Source organism: Andrena cerasifolii, chromosome 15 (genome assembly GCF_050908995.1).
Source record: "Andrena cerasifolii isolate SP2316 chromosome 15, iyAndCera1_principal, whole genome shotgun sequence".
Classification (NCBI taxonomy): Eukaryota; Metazoa; Arthropoda; class Insecta; order Hymenoptera; family Andrenidae; genus Andrena; species Andrena cerasifolii.
This window is the reverse complement of record NC_135132.1, coordinates 5,707,384-5,726,707: the sequence shown is the minus strand read 5'-3', so window position 1 is coordinate 5,726,707 and position 19,324 is coordinate 5,707,384. Positions and strand designations below refer to the sequence as shown.

Here is a 19,324-nt window from a genome sequence, read left to right as displayed (position 1 = left end):
TGTAACTTAATTAAAAAAATTCTTTCCTTATTTATTTATGCGAGTCTTTTTATACAACTTTTTTTAATATGAAACATCTACCCTATAATAGGACATTGATCGGCAGTGAATAATAGAGTTGGCGAATACAGGTGACAGATAAGGGTCAGAGACTAATTGAATCGACAAGCAAGCAAGATGAAATATTAACGGAAAATTTTACATAGTAAATGTCTCTTTGACTATTAATATTAAACAGTTGATTAGACTTGAGTCCACCAATGACCCAAGGAAGATGAAATCCAAGATACAAAGACCGCGACAAAGACAAGCAAGCTTCCATCCCAGAATAGCATGTTACTTAAAAAATTACAAATACAAAATTCCAATCCTCCACAAAAAACTGCATACAATAATTATGCAAGAAACACGGCATTGAAGATATAGGGACCAAGAAATGCCAACTTCTAGCCGAGAAAAAAACATAACCTCAGAAAGTTACAAACCGAAAGCTAGCATCCTAACTGCCAATCCCCCGAGGATGTCTCCCCACTCAGTTGTACCAGAAACTTTAATAAACATTCACTCACGAATCGCAACGCCCGAGGTAAAAAAATCGCACACGTAGGCCCCTCCAACATGGCCACCAACCTTCAACAAAAACCTCCCTAGCCACCTGCGCTGCAGAATTCACCAGAATTCCTCGGAGCTTGAAAATGTGGAGGGTTCCCCGGCGTCTGCACGAGATTCCCGTGCCTAGGACGGGAGAGGAGAAGAAATTTCTGAGCGAGGCATTCTCATCGGGCAGGTCCCGGCTTATCGCTGATCGCGACGGCTTAGAGCGATTCTGAGCGTGGAACGCTTTAAGCTTCGTCACGATAGCTGGTCGGAACGAAAAGTAGCGATGTGCGTAGATACTGTCTCCTCGTACGACGTCGAGTGCTCTTTCTACGAAATTGGATCCCAGGCCACGGCGTAAGTTGCGGATAACGAGTGCTCGGATTTAGAGATTTCGCGCGGCGACGACTCGCGGGATCCGCGTGGAATCGATGCCCGTCGAAACGTATTCTTCCCCGGGATCGAACCAGCCCCGGTCCTCGACCGAAGAATTCGTTTCCTGCCTCGCTTGTAACGCTCGCTGCCTCCGATGTTGGCGGATCGTCGGGCGAAACGAAGTCGAATTGGGTGGGTGTGTTTGCAAATGGCTGGGGAACGGGGACGTTAAAGGAAATCTGCATTGTCTTGTCAGGCTCAAAGAAGAAAATTTAGTCTGTGTCTAAAAGTAGCAGAGATCTTTAACACTTGCCCAGCCGATGTTCGGTTACTTTTAACCCTATTATGAAAGTTTACGCACAGCCATAATATGTAAAAGAGACACGTGCAAAATGATTTGTAGGGTTTTGGTACGGATAAAGTTAATGACGCACTGTTTTGGTAGATAATATAACTGTTTATTTGAATATCGTTGTGGTTCTGGCGCTTGCTCTCGTGACTGTCGTGAGACTAACTGTCTGGGCCTTGTGATGCCAGACCGGGGACGGGTTCTCTCGAGAATTTCCCCCACCTCGCGCACACTACGCCGGAGCTGCGTGTCCGTTAGTTGGACTCCGAAGCGCCGAGCTCACGGACACGCTGCTGCGGCGTAGTTGCGCGAGGTGGGGGAAATTCTCGAGGGAACCCGTCCCCGGTCTGGCATCACAGGCTGGGCCACGCTTAGCCCCTCCACGTCGGTCTTGAAAGACTCACCGCTAGGGCGAGGAAAGGTCGCGCTCGCGAACGTGTTTTGACGCGCTACCTCACGCGCAACGGATCGCCTGACCTTCGCTGCTGGAACTTGCTGCGACACGTTTCGCTCGCCACAGAAAGTAATATTTGATGTGTAAATTGAGCAGTTAGGGAATAAAACAAATGATCTACTCTTTGTAAATTTATTTATTTCCTTAAAAAAAAACTTATAGTAGTGAAATAAGATTCAATTTTGGTAGAGAAACTAGTTTGAAAATACCTACATATTACGAAAATTTTAGCATGGGTCATAAATGACCCGCAGTCTGCCTTCCGCGTCGGTGCTAGACGAGGGTTAAGGTAGTGTTTTAAAACTGTTTCTAATTTAGACATAGTGTGCAGAATATGATGGAAAAAGAACCTACTATAATTTTGGTAACCTTTTTTCTGAAATTGCAGCTGTATCGGTTGCCAAGACAAGTGGGGTTCTGTTAAATGCAATTGCATAGGGAGTTTATTTTGATATGTTTATTCGTGTAATGAAAAAGTGGATCTGTTGGACTAGAGCAAATAAAAGTTTCCGGACGAGAATGAAAAACTGTTTTTTTTTTCTTCGAAATTTGAAGTTCGCTGCTCACGCCCAAAGAATTATTGCTCGATTAAAAAGCACGCTCCTGAAAAAGCCTCTCCTGCGCTCTCCGTAGCTTTGTTGCAGCTCAATTCTCGAAACCCAATTAATTTTGTTTGAACGGTGCTTCTTTCAATTTAGCACGGGTGGGCCACTCATCCCCCTGACCAACCCCACTGCCATTCGCGCGATCGTTGTGTACCCCTTTGCAGGAAGTAAGATTAAACCGTGGCCTGGATATGCAGGGTGTTTCTGAGCCAGATGGCTGAACTCGAACTTTCTACTCTTTGGGATGAGGCGAAGTGCTAAGTTCGCATCGATTCTTTTCTAAACAATTTTCCTGAGGGCAGTCTTTTAAGAGCACCACTGAAATATTTTAACGGCATCAGCACAAATGAAAAGACAGATAGCTTCGACTTGGTTCATAAATAATAGAGCTACAGTGTAACTGAAGTGCCTGGGAATCTCCAGCAACATGCCAATGGGATCAGGGATCGAGGCTCTAGGGACTAACAGGCTCCCCAGTTCAAGTTATACTGACTGCAGTAGCTAATGTATACACTCTTGAAGATTGTTGTTCATTGAAGTTGTAGTAAGCTGAAAGTTGGGTTGTACCATACTGTAAGTTGTGCTTCACACGAGACTGGTAATAAATTTACCGTATCTGGATACAAGTGTATGAGTAGAAGTATTAGAGCACCAGAGGGGTACGAGTTTTAATAAAGTCGGTGGAACCGAAATAAAGGCAAGGAAATGTCTGAACTTATGCAGAACCCTCCAACTCATAGTTTATATACGAATCACCACCCATTCCCCACCCACGTGAACATAAGGAGCCTCTAAAACCCAACCACCCATTTTGCAATCAGCCAGTAGAAGATGCACGAGAGACACGTGCACGCGTGCATCGGCCGTCCAGTTTGAGTAACGGACACCCATAATCGTAACGGTTAACAACAGGCTGTACCTGTTTTTCCCGCGGCCGTTATTGGCTCTTTTGGCAAGACAGATGTGGGAATAAGGAAAAATCGATACGCCCGCCGGAACGATCGTTTACCCCGTGTTTTAATCGGCAGGTTAAAAAATTACCCAGTGTCGCTGCCAGCGCATCGACACCGGCTTTAACAGGCATCCCGGTGAAGGGTACATGAACCGATAAAGAGGCGATCGTCGCTCCTATTTGGATCAAGAACTTTTTACAAGATGAAAAAAAAGGCCAATACGCGTTTCGGGCCAATCGATTCTCGCCCACCGACATCGAGGGTGTATCAATAGGACGGTTAAAAACAGAGGACAGTGCAGAGGTTCACGACGCGTCTGGACGCGTCATCGACCAGCATAATATTGTAAAGGTTAGAAATGGGAACTTCGAGACGACACGCGTAAACACCACTGGTAGCCGTGACCGCGATCAACCTGACGCTTTCGCGAAGAATCGAGAGCCGAACATTCCCGAAATCGGACGAACATAAATACGACTAGGGAGACAATAGTTCATTGGGCAGAATAAGTTGAGACTTGAAACGCCATCTGTATGTAGTATGGAAACTAATAAACCTAAACCTAAATACGACCACTAGCGGCGCTGACATCATCAGTCTTATTTCATCGCCTCGCGAGTCGTTTCCGCATCAGTCGTTGTGGCGAAAATATAAATGGCAAATTACCATATTTACTTATAAAGAGTGGCTACTCGCTAAGCATTCGTTCGTTCGGTCTAAACGCTTCACCCGGCGAACTATCCCCGCAACTGAAATCGGGATCATGCTCAGGTGTTGCATAAAGTGAAGATAAACAATTTACATTTCTACGATACAAGTACATTATTTCTCTTCGATAGGTGTTCTCATTACAGACAAAGGGAAAATTAGATGTTACTCGTGTTTCTGTCAGTAGCTCCCCTTGCCCTGTCTCCACCAGCTAGGAATCTCCACCTGCACCGCCCGAAGCAACAATTCCCCAAATCTCCAAACCAAAGCGCTCCACATACTTTACCCCCAGAGTCTTCCATCCTCGCGAAATTAAACCGTCCAAAAAACCGTCAAGCAGCCCCCCTCCTCGGAGCCGCCCCAACCGAAATAACCCGAATTCCCTCGCAGGGAGCTATCAACATCCATCAGGATATCGCAACCGTGCGATACAGAATTTCTGACTCTAGGTACCCACGAATTCACTCCCTCGCGCGAATCGTCCTTCGCTCTCAAAGCCTCCCCCCTTCGTTCCCGTCCCCCAACCCCGGGAATTTCAGTGGAAACGTTTTATACACGCTGTTCACTCTCCTCAGTTGGCACGTCGCCCCAGGGCGCTTCGTCAGAGGGGTGACGGAGGACCCTAGGGGGAGGTGGGAGCAAGAAAGGAGAGAAGGGCTCAGTTAATTAATAAAAGCTTCGAAACGATGGGCTAGCGGCACGGCTAAAGAGATGAAACGCGATATCCGTTTGCTTCGCTTTATATCGCGACGGCCGTGCCGTTTTGAAACTGTATATGTATATAAGGTGTTCGGTAACAGATAGTAGAAAACGGAATGGGCGATTCTACGTGAGAAAATAAGACGAAAATTAGAAATAACAGAACTCCGGTGGGGGTTTCGTTCATTGGTTACTGATGTTTAAAAAGTCAGTTCAAAGACGCCTGGAACACAGCAACTTGGCGGTCAGCGGCTCGCATTGCGTAGGTCTGTAGAGGCCACGTACAATCGCCCCTAAGATAAGGTGACCATTCGTCCCCGGAACATGATTTGTATCCCCGGTAATTTTTTCATCAATATCTATTAAACCGAAGCCACGAGTTTGCTATTAAATTGCTACTAATTTGGCAACAGTGTAACAAAGTCTACGAGAAGTAAAGGCGGTCCCAAAAAAATCTCATGTTCCCGGAATCTCCCTGGAAGAAATGGTCACCTTACCCTAAAAAAGACTAACGATGAGGAGTGAAGTCACCATCGCAACTTCGATATTTGGTCACGTGGGCTCACCCATTTCATTTTTCTGCTGTCTTTTACCGAACACCCTGCATGCGTTGCTCTTGACTTGCAATACAAACGAGGGACTCACTGGTCGTGAATGAGGAACAGGTCGTCTTGGGTCTCGATGCAGCGGCCCTTGCTGGTCATCATGGACCCGTTCACTGTCACCAGCTCCTGATTCCCCGATTGAAACCAACGGCCGTTCCACTCCCCAGGAAACTCGCAGCCTGCAACACAGAGCACACCAGAGAGGCCTTTCAGTCAGGGCAATTTTTACATATTTTTTTAATCTGCTCCGGCCACGGTCGATAAATAAAGGCGCGGGCATATAATCCCGTCGATGGAGGAATATTCAAAGCACGGGAGGTGTGGCGGTCGGGGGGGTTTAGGGGGAGCGTGTCGGTCCACGTAAAGACCGCTCGATCGGGTCTTTTGTGGCGTACGCGCAAAGTTTCGACGACAGTTGTGTGTTTCGTTACACTCCCGGTACCTATCTCTCTCGTTCACTCTCTTTTTTTTTTGTCCACAGTGACTGGCCTGTATCGATGAAAGCAGGTTTTTTTTTGGACTTCGTCCTTTTTGGGGGCGGATAGTGAATGGTATTAAACTGTTGCGAATGTGTTATCTGGAGGTGATGGACTGATTTCTCTCTTTTAATTCTCTCTTTTTAGTGGTAGGATGAAGAGATGGAGGGGCATTATATTCGATGAGGATATTAGAAGGTGGTGGAGAGTAGGTATGTAATTTGTATGAAGAACGCTTTGAGTTTTAATGGTGTGTTAGGGTGTTCAATTGAAAACTATGGCGGAGGAAATTATTGTGGGAAATAGTATTTTGGTTTGTTTTTGTGAATTTAGTAATTGCAAATGTTCAATTCCATTTCTGGTTCCAGCACCAATAAACCAATTCCTAAGACACACATCTACTAGGGATGTGCGGGTATCCGAAATTACGGGACCCGATTATCTAGCTTAAAAATTCTTACATCTGTAGGAGTTCGATAGGTTAGGAGACGGACGGGGACGGCCTATGGTGCGAGTGTGGCCCATAGGTGGCGCCCGTTAAGAGGAGCTCACAGAGCAGAGTCCTCGATAAGCCACCGTGGGGGAATCGGTTAGGCGATTGGCCAGCATGCAGATGCCCAGGGTTCGTCAAGTCCCGGCAACGCGGCTTTCCTTTTTTCCGTCTCCTACACATCTGATCACGCTGCAAAATTACAACTTAAAACATTTTTAAACAAGAAAATCGGCTCCCGTGATTTCGGATAGCCGCAAAGCCTATCTACATCTACATCTTCAGTTTCCATAGCGATATAATATGACCCATGCCCCAAGAAACCCAGCAGCAGATCTCAGACAGTCGATAGCTCAATCCGAAAGCACTCAATCCTTCCAGCGGCAACACAGGTCCTCTCCAAAAAAATCTCGCGACTTCCATTTGTAAATCCGCCGGAAACGAGCTGTTCCGCCCAACGAACCACGCGTTCATCCGTTTATCCAGCGAAATGTCGGCGAGGGGGGTACGGGAGGGGGGACAAGAGCCTTCCTTTCGTCTGGGCCGCAAATCATCTTAATGCACGCGAACCTCGGCGAAGCGGGGGCCTGGAGCAATAATATCCCGCCCCCCACCCTCACCGCCCCATCTGCACCACCACCACCAGCAATAACCCCTCCCACCCCGAAGTAATCGTGGAAACAAAAATACAGAGGATTACGCTCCTCCGCGGGCGTATCTCAGTCCCGTCGCCCAGAAATCGCGGGAGAAGATTTCGAAGCACTCGGACTTATTAAATGCAAAATGCTTCCAACAAACAATGCTTAATCGTGACGTCTTTGCACTGTAATCCTCGCCGCTACAGGTAGAAACCTGAATGGTTTCTCGAGGCGATGAAGCAAAACGGGAGGGCAAGCGGTCCGGGACGAGGGGCGGGATCGACGTTCCTCAGGACGTTCGTTCCGAGCCACCTACCCTACCCCCCGCATGATAATCCGATCTCTCTAAGGGGATTCTCCATTTTTACAAGCTCGTTTCAGGCAGCGCCGCCGAGGGCATTCGAAATATTCGCGGAATCTCGGATTTCTGTTGCGAGGGCCAGCGATGGAGGGGGAGGGACCACCGAAGGGAAACATGGTTTAACGAGAGCCGGGGATGGGAACCTGTGGCTTTGTGCGCCCTGTAAATTCGTTGCAAATGTTTAAAAGTGCGGGCACGGACGGGCAAGGCGCCGCTGTGTATATTGTACGTCTGAAGACGACTGTTCTCCCCGGCTCTTGGGCTCAGCGAACCGTACCACGCTCCCCGTCCGCCATTATCGTCATTACTTTATAACGTCGCGACCACCTTCCAGCATGTATTTTCTTGAGAGCATCCCCCGCCACAGACCGACCCGTGGCCGTGTTTTGCGTTCCTTGGATCGTGGTTTTCAATTTTCTTTCTTGGGACAACTTCATTGTTGCTCGGTCGATCTTGTGGCGATGATAGAGGAGGTTCGAAGGAGGACACGGTGTGATCCCTGGTGTGCATCCAGGGATCGTGGACCACCCCCAGGTCGCGTTCCTTCTTCATTCCAAGGAACGGGGGCAGGGTTTTTGTCTTGCGCTTGGTTGTGACGTGTTTTCGTAGCGAGGAGTTTGAAGGTGGTTTTGGGAGATAGGTGGTAGGAGAGTCCAGAACACAGAGTTGTCTAGGAACGTAACAGACGTGTATTAGATATATGTACCAAAGCCCGTTGTGCGGAGTTCAGAGGACCTCTTCTTCTTCTCATGCAACTCAAGCTTAAACGCTGCATCCAAGTTAGTTTAATATATAGGATAAATCAATCGGCTAACCCCACCAGGGGTAATATCACTAAATGACGCATGAAGTGTAACGTCCAGGACCGCCGTTCTTGGACGAGAAAGGGATCTTGGTCTCGTCGCATCCGTGATCTCTAAAAAAAGGTCGGATACGCGCAATGGAATAACTACTACTATGCAGAGCAAGCGGATTGGCATTTTTTAGGATCCAGCAGGAAAGGAAGAGATGTAATTTCGACTTGGGCTCGTCAGCCAGACTTCAAGTAGGACTACAGCGGACGGCCCCTGCCCCAAACGCATGGGGATCGAGAGGAATAAACTTGGAACTTGTATATATGCGAACTAGACTAGGACTTGTCTCTTGCGAGAAAGAGTTTGGAAGATTAGACCTCTGATGGCGCTGGCGAGTACTAATAGTCGCGATCCCGGGGCTTTGACGTTACACGAGTAAAAATGGGAATCAAGAGCCCTTCAATCATGCCCCTATGCTCCCAATCTTACCTAACAGAAGCTCCTCGACCACTCTCTATATCGCGACATGTCGACAAGCAGATAAAACTTTTCATTGCCGAGTTAAAAAAACAATAATAGGTAAGAATTAATCCACAAAGGAATCCCTCGGAACGCGAGGCGATGGCTCTTCCCCAACCCTCCGCTCCCTTCAACCCTAATTATTTCCCACTTCACCCCGAGATAAACGGACCGTACTTAGCCCACGGCGAGGAATCCCGAAAAAACAAAGAAAATCATCGTCTCTCCAGGTAATCCAAACCACCCACACCATCCTCGCCATGCCCCCCAGCCCTGAGTATGATATTCTCCACGCGCGCACATTCGACGCTGCTAGCGAGAAAAGTCGTGAAAAAGGGGTCGTTTGCCAAGGAGCAGGGGGTAGGGACGTTTGGTCGGGAAGAAGGTCTCCACGATATAATTAGCAGAAATTGGAGTTAGGTCAGAAAGCAAAGTTATCGGAGGCTGGAGGTAGGGGGCAGAGAGAGTAGCGATGGTACACGGGCAGACTGGTGTTCCGCGCTGCTAGCTTGGCTTTTTCCCCGGCTGCTGCTGATATAATTACTAATTAATTACTGTTCCCCCAAACCCCCTCCCCCGGAGTCACCTCCTCGCCGTTTGGTGGCTTAAAAGGACACTGCGCGAACAGGGAAACCGGAGGTAAGGATAATTACTCCTACCGCCCAGGGGAAAGTAATGCCTTCCGTTTTAATAACGCGGATTGCTCGTACTGCGTTCGATTTCCCTTTGTATTTTTGTATCTTCTTATTGTTGTATAGGAAGCTGCGTTGTTTGCAAACAGTGCAACATGAAGTATTTGAATAATTTCTATGTTTGTTGATGTGGTTGAGGTTATGTTCATCTGTGGCATTATGGCTGTCTCTAGCTACTTTTTCTTCTTTTATGAAATAACATATTATTAGGTATTTAATATTGTAAATTATATGAAATTGTATGCGAAGTAGACATTTAATAAATTCTCTTCCATTTCCTCTGTATTGTTCAGGTACTATTCTGACCTGTGATGATGAAACGCGATTCCACTAATTGCTTTGTGTATTTTGTTGGGTTCGATAAGAGGGGTTGAGAAATTGTGCAGTAGTAAATAAGCCGACATTAATTTCTGTTTGATGTTCATCGCAGAAGAACAGAGGAATCGTATCAGTTAATTAACTGAAAGATGGAGTCTTGGAAACCCTATAAATTTATTATCTTTGATGTCAATTATGGGGGAAGTAAGAGATATCCATGGCTTTCTTGAAATTATACTTCAGATAAATTTCAATTTATGTTTGAGATAAAAAAAATACCAGATTAAGTGAAAAATAAGACTTGGAGTGTTTCTTAAATTGAGTGTCTGTTTGGTTATGATTAGACCGGATTTATATCTACACTGGGTTATAATTCCGTTTACATTATAACAGTCTACATTAACGAAAAATGAAAACTCAAGAAATATTTGAAATTACAAATCCTTCCACCTAAAGTTACCACGAAAAAAATAATCTCAATCCTCAAGATCCCTCCTTCATAAAGTCTCAAAAACGACTGACAATGAGTAGAACTTAGTAAAGGATGTACCAGAAACACTCACATAGAACTTGGCAACATTAGAACTTACCAAACCTCCCGACCTATGCAATTAGTTAAACGTTCGAATCGTTTTGGAGTTCTTGGACTTGGTTGCATATTAATACCTATACTCAGGCTAAGTTGTTCCTACAACTGTTCACTTCATACTGGAACAATCTTGACTACTGTTTTGGTTGAACAGCCAAACCCCGAACTTCAACCTCAGGGCTTTACCCCTACCAGGGAGGCTAACCCACGCGCTGCCTGAATTAAACAAAGAATCAATAAGCTAAGAGCAAACGATCACATCCCAATCGAGTCCCACTGATTAAAGAAGCAGCTCCGCCTGCTCCCTCTTCAAATAACAGCGCCAATTTCCGGGCGACGAACGACCGCATCACGTGCCGAAAATTACTAACTCGGACGCGACACCTTCCAGGAACGTCCAGACGCGGTGCTCCCCCTTGAAAGCGACACGAAACGGATCGCACGCATTGTCTACGGTTTTACGAGCCCACTGGGACCCGCAATTACGGGACACGCTCGATGTGTGCCGCTTCAGCGGGGGCCGTTTCATCCTAAAAACTGCGGAGCACGCACCGACCGCTTAATGTCCTTACACGTGTCGTGATCCCCGGCACGAGGATCGCACCGTGGGGAGGCGATTCCGGGGGAATAAAAGGAGATTAAAGAAACCTCGCCACGGGGCAAGATGGCCCCAGCTCTCAGGAGCAGGTGGAACTTTTAGGAAACAAGAAACAGATCTCCCGCAAGAAGAGCAGCCGTGCTGCTTCGGATGGCTAGGGAACTCCCGCGAGCTGTTCCTGCAGGCGGCCTCTGGCGGTGTCCAGTCATCCCGGCTGATCCCGAGGCGATAAATACGGAGGGATGAGACCTTTCCCGCGATAGCTGTGAACTTTTCGGGGATATTTTTGAATTTCATCCGGTTTCCTGATCTCTTCTTGATCGCTCCGCGGGATATTAAAGCGCGGCGGGCCTCCAGCCGACCGTAAATCACGCTTCCCGACGGGCGAGGAGCGACAAAGACGAACCCAATAAGTCGTCGGGGCCCGGCTGCACCGCCGCCAGACGAAATCAATCCCTCGTCAGGGGCCATTTAAAAAATGGATTATCGAAGATCGAAATTACCAATTTCCACTGGGTGCCCGGGAATTATTGAAAAAGCTTGGACACGCACCGGCGATTTTCAGGTTAAGGCTCCATTTGGCCCGCCACTCTCCGACGGTTAATTCGATTTTTATGTATACCCCCGCGAACCCTACACATCCTCCGCCACCTACTGGCGTCTCCCACTCTTCCAATGTCCGCGAGGGGTATGATTGGGTTTCAGGCGGGAATAACTTGATTAAAATAATCTATCACCCGAGCAGTGACAAGGGTGATTGGCTATCTGAGTTAAATATGATGGAGCGGCCACTTTTCCATACGCACACCCGCCCGCACTTCTCTCTGTCTGCGTCTCCGTCCAACCCCTTTCCCCGGACAGCCTCGTAGTCGATTTCATACACACACATGCTTAAGAGAAAGATCTCCCCTCTCTCTCTCGCTCGCTCTTTATATCTCTGTCGTCTCTCAGTATCGACAGAGGCAAATTGATTGGTAATATGTGGTCACCGGCTGTCCGCCCATCTCCGTGACATTTACCAACGGAAATGCCTCGTTTTTCCGATATCCAAGCCCGAAAGAGCCGCTGAAAGGGCTTTTACTGGAGGAAATGAATATTACACCGGTAGGTACCGTAACCGGGCACCCGGGATCAGGTAATATTACACAGGGACAGGGGTTGCATGGACGCCGGGTGAAAGTCAACAGGGGCTCGACGGCGAATGTGTCGTATGGGATTTGAATCGGAACCTAGCGACGTGCCGTGCACGAGGTGTGCAGAGCCGTTGCTCGGGGGAAAAGATTCTGGGCGCTGATTTAGCCGGAGTTCTATTTAATCGCGGTGAAATGTGTGATGGTTGATTGATGGGTCTGGGTTAGGTCTGGGTTAAGTCTTGCTCTTTGGGACAGTGGCTTTGTTAAATTCTTCTGATTTTTTTGGGGGGAAGAGGGATGACTCATGGGTGTCTGCAGGGAGGGTCAAGAAGGGGGGCAATCGCGTGCCCAGGCTAGGGAAAATAGAACTTATTCTTAAAAAGTAAGCTGCATTAAAAAAGTGAACATTTTAAAAATTATAATTAAATTGGCGCAACGTTTCTCAAAGTTGCCCCCTCCCCTGGGTAAAAGTCTGCGAACGACCCTGACGGACCTCTTCTGTTATCGTGTTGAATGCATACGATCCATATGGGACTGTAATAATTTATTTTGTTTCGATTTTAAAAAAGTTAATTTGCAAAAAAATCGCAGCACTAAATGAAACGTTCAAATTTCAGAAAAATCTTGCCTTTTTGCTCAATAAAAAAGAAACTACGAATCAAATAAAAAAATCCGCCCTGTCAAGAACAGCATTTGCTAATATATTGTAAGAAACTAATTTGCTTTTTGCTTTCAGGTAAAATCTATTTAACCGGGGGTGGGTAGCGCAAATCACTGCAGCGAGTTTTGAACTAACCCCTATAACTGTATTATACGACTAATATTTTTACATACAAAATTCAAGCACCTATTATAGTCAAAGATGTGACGCAATTAATAAAAAAAATTACGGGTGCCATAATGTCAATACTGTCTTAAAAAATATTCTAAAAGAACGTCACTCTGTAGGCCCCTCAAGCTGTATGTCCCCTCTTAAAATTTCATAAAAATCCGAGGGGGGCCGACCGCAGGGTCCCCTTGTTAGCCCGCGTCGTCAGTCACGTGGCCGTTTTATGAAACGCAAACACGCCGATCGACCGTCCGCGCCACGTCGATCAAATGGCGGGGCGCTTAGCATCCGGCTAGAGGGTCAACCGAATTCGAACAGTGTCACGAACATCTCCACCGGATGATTGGCACGCTCATCTTTGATACGTCTCGTCCACCGATCGGATTCAGATACGGCCCCAACTCCCCCCCAATTCCTACATAGCTGCGCCCGACGTTGTCACTCATATTATTCCCCGCTTTCCATCGGCGCAACCGACTCGTTGGCGGTTCAGCATCCGCACGTGTACACTCGGCATACGTGCACGCAGGGCGCTTACAATTAGCTAATGATCTCGCTCGTCTATTCATCACGCTCGAAAGCGCGCATTTTGAGATCCCGCGGCGACTTTTTCGCGGAGAGAGGAATTGGCTCGCCTATTCCTTCCCCACCTCTTTCTCTCTCTCTCTCTCGCTTTTTCGATGAAACATGGAGGAATATAGGTCGTCAAAGGGGAGTGGAGGGGATTTCCCTTTGTACCTCGATGATGGGATGGTTTTCGGATATGTTCCCTATGGTGCGATGTTTTAATTTTGAAGTCTCTTTTTTTTGGACGGCGCAGGGAGTGTGTTTTTGGCGGTAGTTTCGCAGAGGTCGGGGTTTATAAAAATTTTTTTTCAATTTCGGTCAAAGGTGATCGAACCCTTTTTCTGCCCATTTTCACGATGTGGACAGGGTGGCGAATTTTTCGTTCAATTACACCACTTGAGATACTGGTATGTCTCTAGAATCGCGGGGAAAAATTTTATTGCCTGTGTTTCGCCGCGGTTTTTGTAAAAGGTGAAAACTAAAATCCTCTTTTGAGGGAGTATTTTTCTTTGCAGGCGTCAGCTTTAGGTGTTTTTGGGATGAAGAATTTGCAGATTGTTATTGATCAAGGAACTTACTATTTTGCGCACATGTTTGGGTATGTTTCAAGAAGACACGGTGTAATTTTGTTGCAATTATCTTTTTTAATGGCTTCCACGACTCACGTTATCGTACTTATCTAAAACAAAATTCGAAGATAATCTTAATCTATATGAGTATGATTCTTTTGTACTAGGATGAACAAAAAAAAAACGTTTTGACAAACTGGCAACTATGTACAGCCAAAACAAAAGTTTTTATCATGAAAATTTTAACTTCTACAGTCGATACAAAAAATATTGCAAATAATAATAATTTTATTAACGGAGGCCCTTTGATACATAAGTCAGAAAGAGAATATTGACATAACCATACTCGTCTAGATTAAGATTATCTTTGATTTTTGTGTTTTAGATGAATATGATAACGTGAGTCGTGGAAACCATTCAAAATGGCACATTGCGGGAAACATGTAATAGCATGACTAACAGTAAAGATAATTATACAAAAATTACACTGTGTCCTCTTGAAACACACCCCAACAGGTATCAGTGCCGTCTCAACCCGGAGGCGAAAGAGGCAGCTGCCTCAGGGCCCCGGAGTTCTTGGGGCCCCAGAAAAATTTGAAAACTAAAAAAACAGGTTGTAAAAGCTAGAAAAAAAATTGAAATGGGTCATTCAACTGTGACGGAAAGAAAATAAGAAATACATCAAAATTTCGATTTTAAAATGAGGCCGTTTTCGCGAAATGGACCCCACGTTTAATCTTATTTAATTGTTTTAATACTTATTCACTTCGCGGGTTAGCGCGGTATTTTTAATTTTATTTAATTTAGAATAATTTAAATGGCCACATATGGAGCTCACCTCAGGGCCCCCGGAAACGATAAGACGGCACTGACATGTATGCAAAATAGTAAGTTCCACGATCAATAATAATCTGATAATTCTTTAAGCCAAAAACACCTAAAATCGACGCCTCCAGAATAGAACACCCCACTAATCGACGGAAAGGTTCCATTTTTGCATTCAGAGTGCCATTAATGTGGCAATGCTTCCCATAAACAGTACCGCGTGGAAAATGTTATAGGGTATGCCAATATACGCTGATATAGCCATGCTTGAATGCGTCGAGGCGCGTTTTTGGACATTGAAGCCAGTTTGAGAGAAGAGGAATAAAATCTTCACTTCCCATTACTCAACGATATATCCATTAACACCTGCTTCCCTTTGCAAATGACTTGGGCAAAAAATTCCCATCCACCAGCCCCGTAAATCTCCGTTTAAGCCCTACAGATTGAATAAACGTTTCCCCTTTGAAACGAACGTGGCCATTCTTTCGTCGAGTTGTAGCATCCTGGGAAGAGGAGCAATGAAAAAAAAGCGAAGAATCCCATGGAAATAGATCCTGGCGGACCTGCAGTACCCACACAGGGAGCTGGCAGCGAAATTGCTGCAACAGGAACACGCGACAGTCGGAGGACAATCTTCCCTCGATAGAAAGGAACACGAACGAACTAATGTTTTATTCCGCATCATCGTGCCTCTTTTTCTCGTCCCTCCCTCTCGTTCCCCGCCCGTGATTCCTTCGGCATTGCAATGCAAAAGAGCCACGGCGCGCATGCATCAACGCAATATCCTTTTTCACGGGGAACCAGACGGCCCCGGGCACAAAAGGGTGCGCGAAGCTGCAAAAACATTCGAGCGTCGTTTGAAAAGACCGCCCCGTCACAAAGTGGATATTTAATTAAATAGAAGAAATGTCGGGCCCTCGTGCTCTCTAACTCCCCCTCCTCTCTAATGAAACGTTCACGCAGCGTGTGCCACGGGTGAATGGTTATTGAAAATCTTTGTTAGGAGTTTCATGCTGATTACGAAGCACGAGATGAGGTCAGGTAACGCGGACACTTGTAGCTCGAGTTATTTTTTCGTTTCTTCAGTAGCTGAGGAATGGGGGATGAGGGAGCGGAATGCTTATGTGGAAGGGTGATGGAAGGGCTCGCAGCAGGATGTGGGGGATGTGTTTAACCCCAAGACGACACTGGGGGGCCGTCGGTGAACCTAGAAAATTGTAATGTTCTCTACAGAAATGTCACTGGGCGCTAGAATATCAACCTCTGACTCCCACATTATCTTACTCTGAACGAAATTCATGTACTGTGAATATCTTGTCTAAAAACACTTTAAGAGAAACACAGAAGAATTTTTTGGAAACGTTAAAGGACAATATACTTACACCTAGGACTAGATAAAGCAAAGTGAATTTTTAGTATTTTTACCATTCTTTTTTCGTGGAAAATATTTTTCAATTTAAAAATCTTTATATGCTTCTGAAAATACATACTTTAATCTAACAATTGTGTAAACTTAATTTGAAAACTAAGAAGATCAAATTTATACAGATTTACTGAGTGTCGTAGGTATTTAACTCTTCGTGGTCACACTTCTGTAAAGTTCCGCGGTGGTTACACTGGGCCCAGTCGATTTTTAAATAGTTACTGGACGAACTGTATCAGTCCAATCGATTCCCAAAAATTATAATACACACTGTAGGGTTACTGGTACGGTACAAATAATGGTGCGTGCTTGGCGGTAAAGATTATATTTATTTAATTGGAATATCGTTGTGGTATCGTCGTTTACTCTCGTGAGACTAATTGTCTGGGTCACACTTAGCCCCTCCACGTCAATCTCGAACGGCTCTCCGCTAGGGGGAGGAAAGGTCGCGGTACGCAGAGTTAGGAGCGATAGGGCCTAAGTGACGGAGGGGGAAACACCTACAGGAGCGGTGGTAATGCGAGCGCGAACTGACGCCAGCGCCAAGCCAGTCAAGTGGTCCCAACGCGAAGCCAGCCACGGCCAACCAGCGTCGCCGAGAAATAGATTGTCGACGCTGGTTGGCCGTGGCTGGCTTCGCGTTGGGGCCACTTGACTGGCTTGGCGCTGGCGTCAGTTCGCGCTCGCATTACCAACGCTCCTGTAGGTTTTTCCCCCTCCGTCACTTAGGCCCCATCGCTCCTAACTCTGGCGGTACGCGACCGTTTGTTTTGACGCGCTACGTTTCCTGGAACGTGCTGCTACGCGTTCCGCTCGCCACACACACTTTGAACACTGTACAATATGGAATAGACGCGTTTTAGTAAGAAATGAAATGACAGCATGTACCAAAAAAATCGGAGCGGAAAGCCAAAAACTTACCGGTATCACGCTGCAAAGTTAAATAGCGGGTCTATTGGACCCAGTGTGACCACGAAGTGTTAATAGTGAATGAAATAGTTTGTATAGTCTTCGTTTTTTCACGATTTTTTTTATATAACCTCAAATTTTAGGGTGTCAATATTTGTACTTTTATGCCTATTTTTATTTTTCGTTGAATGTTTTTAAAATAAAAGACCTAATAGGTACTCGAGATGTTTTATTTTAATGAGAAATAGATAATAACTGAAAATTAAGACCAAAATCTTCACAAAAAATATAGACATTCCAATGTAGAGTTTATCCTACAAACATCGCAGTACGAAGCTGGCTAACCCACGCGCGCGTCCCAATATCTTCGCACTACTGTTACAGAACCACCCCCCTCCCAAAAAAAAGAATACCGAACAGCCAACAGTTTCAATAAAAACGCATCTCGCGAAGGAATACAAACTTCGATGGAACCGCATGATCGATCCGTCAAAACGAGTACCCCGTGTAAGTCTACTCCGCGTCTCGGGCTCGCCCAGGAAAAACCATTTTCCGCTCGCGGAGATCTCGTACCGACTCGCGTGTGCAAGCACACCGCATTATAAATTGAGATAGAGAAACGTATACACGTGAATAACCAATGCTGAAAGCTGTTGCGACGGGTAGGAGTCGGAAGGGGGGAGGATTCGACGCTCTCGAAAGCGATTGTGCAACTTTTCCTTCGTTTCCCCCTCGTCTCCTTCCAACCCCCTCCCACAAACCGCCGCTACCCCTCTGGCCCACCCCAAGCCTTGGAGGCTTTCTTCCCTCGTTCCTATTCCCGATTTCTACGCTACCGATCCGATTCGTTTCGTCGGAAATTAAATACACAAGCAACCCTCCACTCACCCTCCTTGCTCCCCGTCCAGTCGTTCGTACGTACTCACAGCAGAAACCACACCCACCTACTTGTTGAGGAAGAGTTAAGGTGGAAACACTTATTTCGCGCTAGAGGGAGGACTTGACATAACTAAGAGGGTGGTGCTGGCGTAAATCTGTTGGCCACGTTGGGCGAGTGTTGCTACTAAACGGTTATTAGGACACCTGAAACGCTGACATGTTCATGGCGCGTGGATGGAACGAAGAGTTTCTATTTAGTTTCTACCACTGGCTGCTTCTGGGTAACTTGAAATGTGGATAGCATTGGGCGGGGTGGTGTGAGAGGAAGCATTGCGAGTTTTGGGGTAGGGAGAGTTTAGGATTTAGAGTAACAAGGGATGCACAGGGATGATGTCCGGGATTTTTCTTTATGTAGCTCAATATGTGGGCTCTCTTAAACATCAAGGAATATGTTAAAAAAAATTAATAACCTTTTAGTTAGGGTTTGTGGGTTTCTTTTTACAGATTTGTAAAATTCGAAAATCGGTTTTTGAACTTGAAAATATAATAGAAGTTCCAATATTTTTAACATATGCAACTAAAATTTACATTGTATTACCATTTTAAAATATTCAAAAAATGTTGTGAAATGTTTAAAAATATTTAATATTCAATTATAACAATTTTTAGTTTCATTTTGTATCTACTGCCTATTGCCAATAATATGTAAAATATATGTACACTGTAATCACTAAAAATTATACATTTATTTCATAAAAATTTTAATTATCCTTTTTTGCCACTTATGTATTTCTTGAAAAATTTATTTATTTCTTATAAAAATTAAATGATAGCCTTATAGTTATGGGTGGGCCCCCCATCTTATGAATAGTAGAAGCTTCTATTTTGCTTCTCCCTGTATCTTATTATACAAACAGCACACTCGTAGGTACTTTGCTTTTTAGATTCATCCCTCAATTGAATATTTAGATAGCCAAAAACAAGTAACAAAAATTGAGTGACAAATTATTAACGACAGTGATCAATTTTGAAAAGAACACCCCTGCAATTTCCTCCCAATTCCTGTCCCTCGAGAGTCTTCTACCACGTGTGAATATTTTGAAGCCAATTGAAACACACGTTTCGCAGAATTTATTTTATAATTCCATCTCTTATTGCCTGAATCAACGAAGGGCCTCAAATTTGGCAAAATTGGAAACTCGAGGACGCAGTATCCCCTCTAGATGCGACTTCCTTTTTATTCGATTCGAAAGGGGTTAATTTCGCGTGGATTACTTTAGAAGGAATTGAGAATCCAGGAGAGAAGACTTACCCCCGCACCCATAAACCCTTAATTTTGTGGAGGTGGTATTTGGAAAATTGGAAGTTTC

The 19,324-nt window shown here is 45.5% G+C and overlaps 1 protein-coding gene across 3 annotated transcripts in view; it reads right to left on the bottom strand.

Moving 5' to 3' along the window:
• The window catches only part of LOC143377407 (uncharacterized), a 433,212-nt gene that overhangs the window by 118,584 nt on the left and 295,304 nt on the right, over window positions 1-19,324 (bottom strand). For all 3 annotated transcript variants that reach the window (XM_076828629.1, XM_076828628.1, XM_076828631.1), the window contains one exon: window positions 5,386-5,524. In XM_076828629.1, the coding sequence (XP_076684744.1) occupies window positions 5,386-5,524 (139 nt within the window). The remainder of the gene's footprint in view (window positions 1-5,385; window positions 5,525-19,324) is intronic.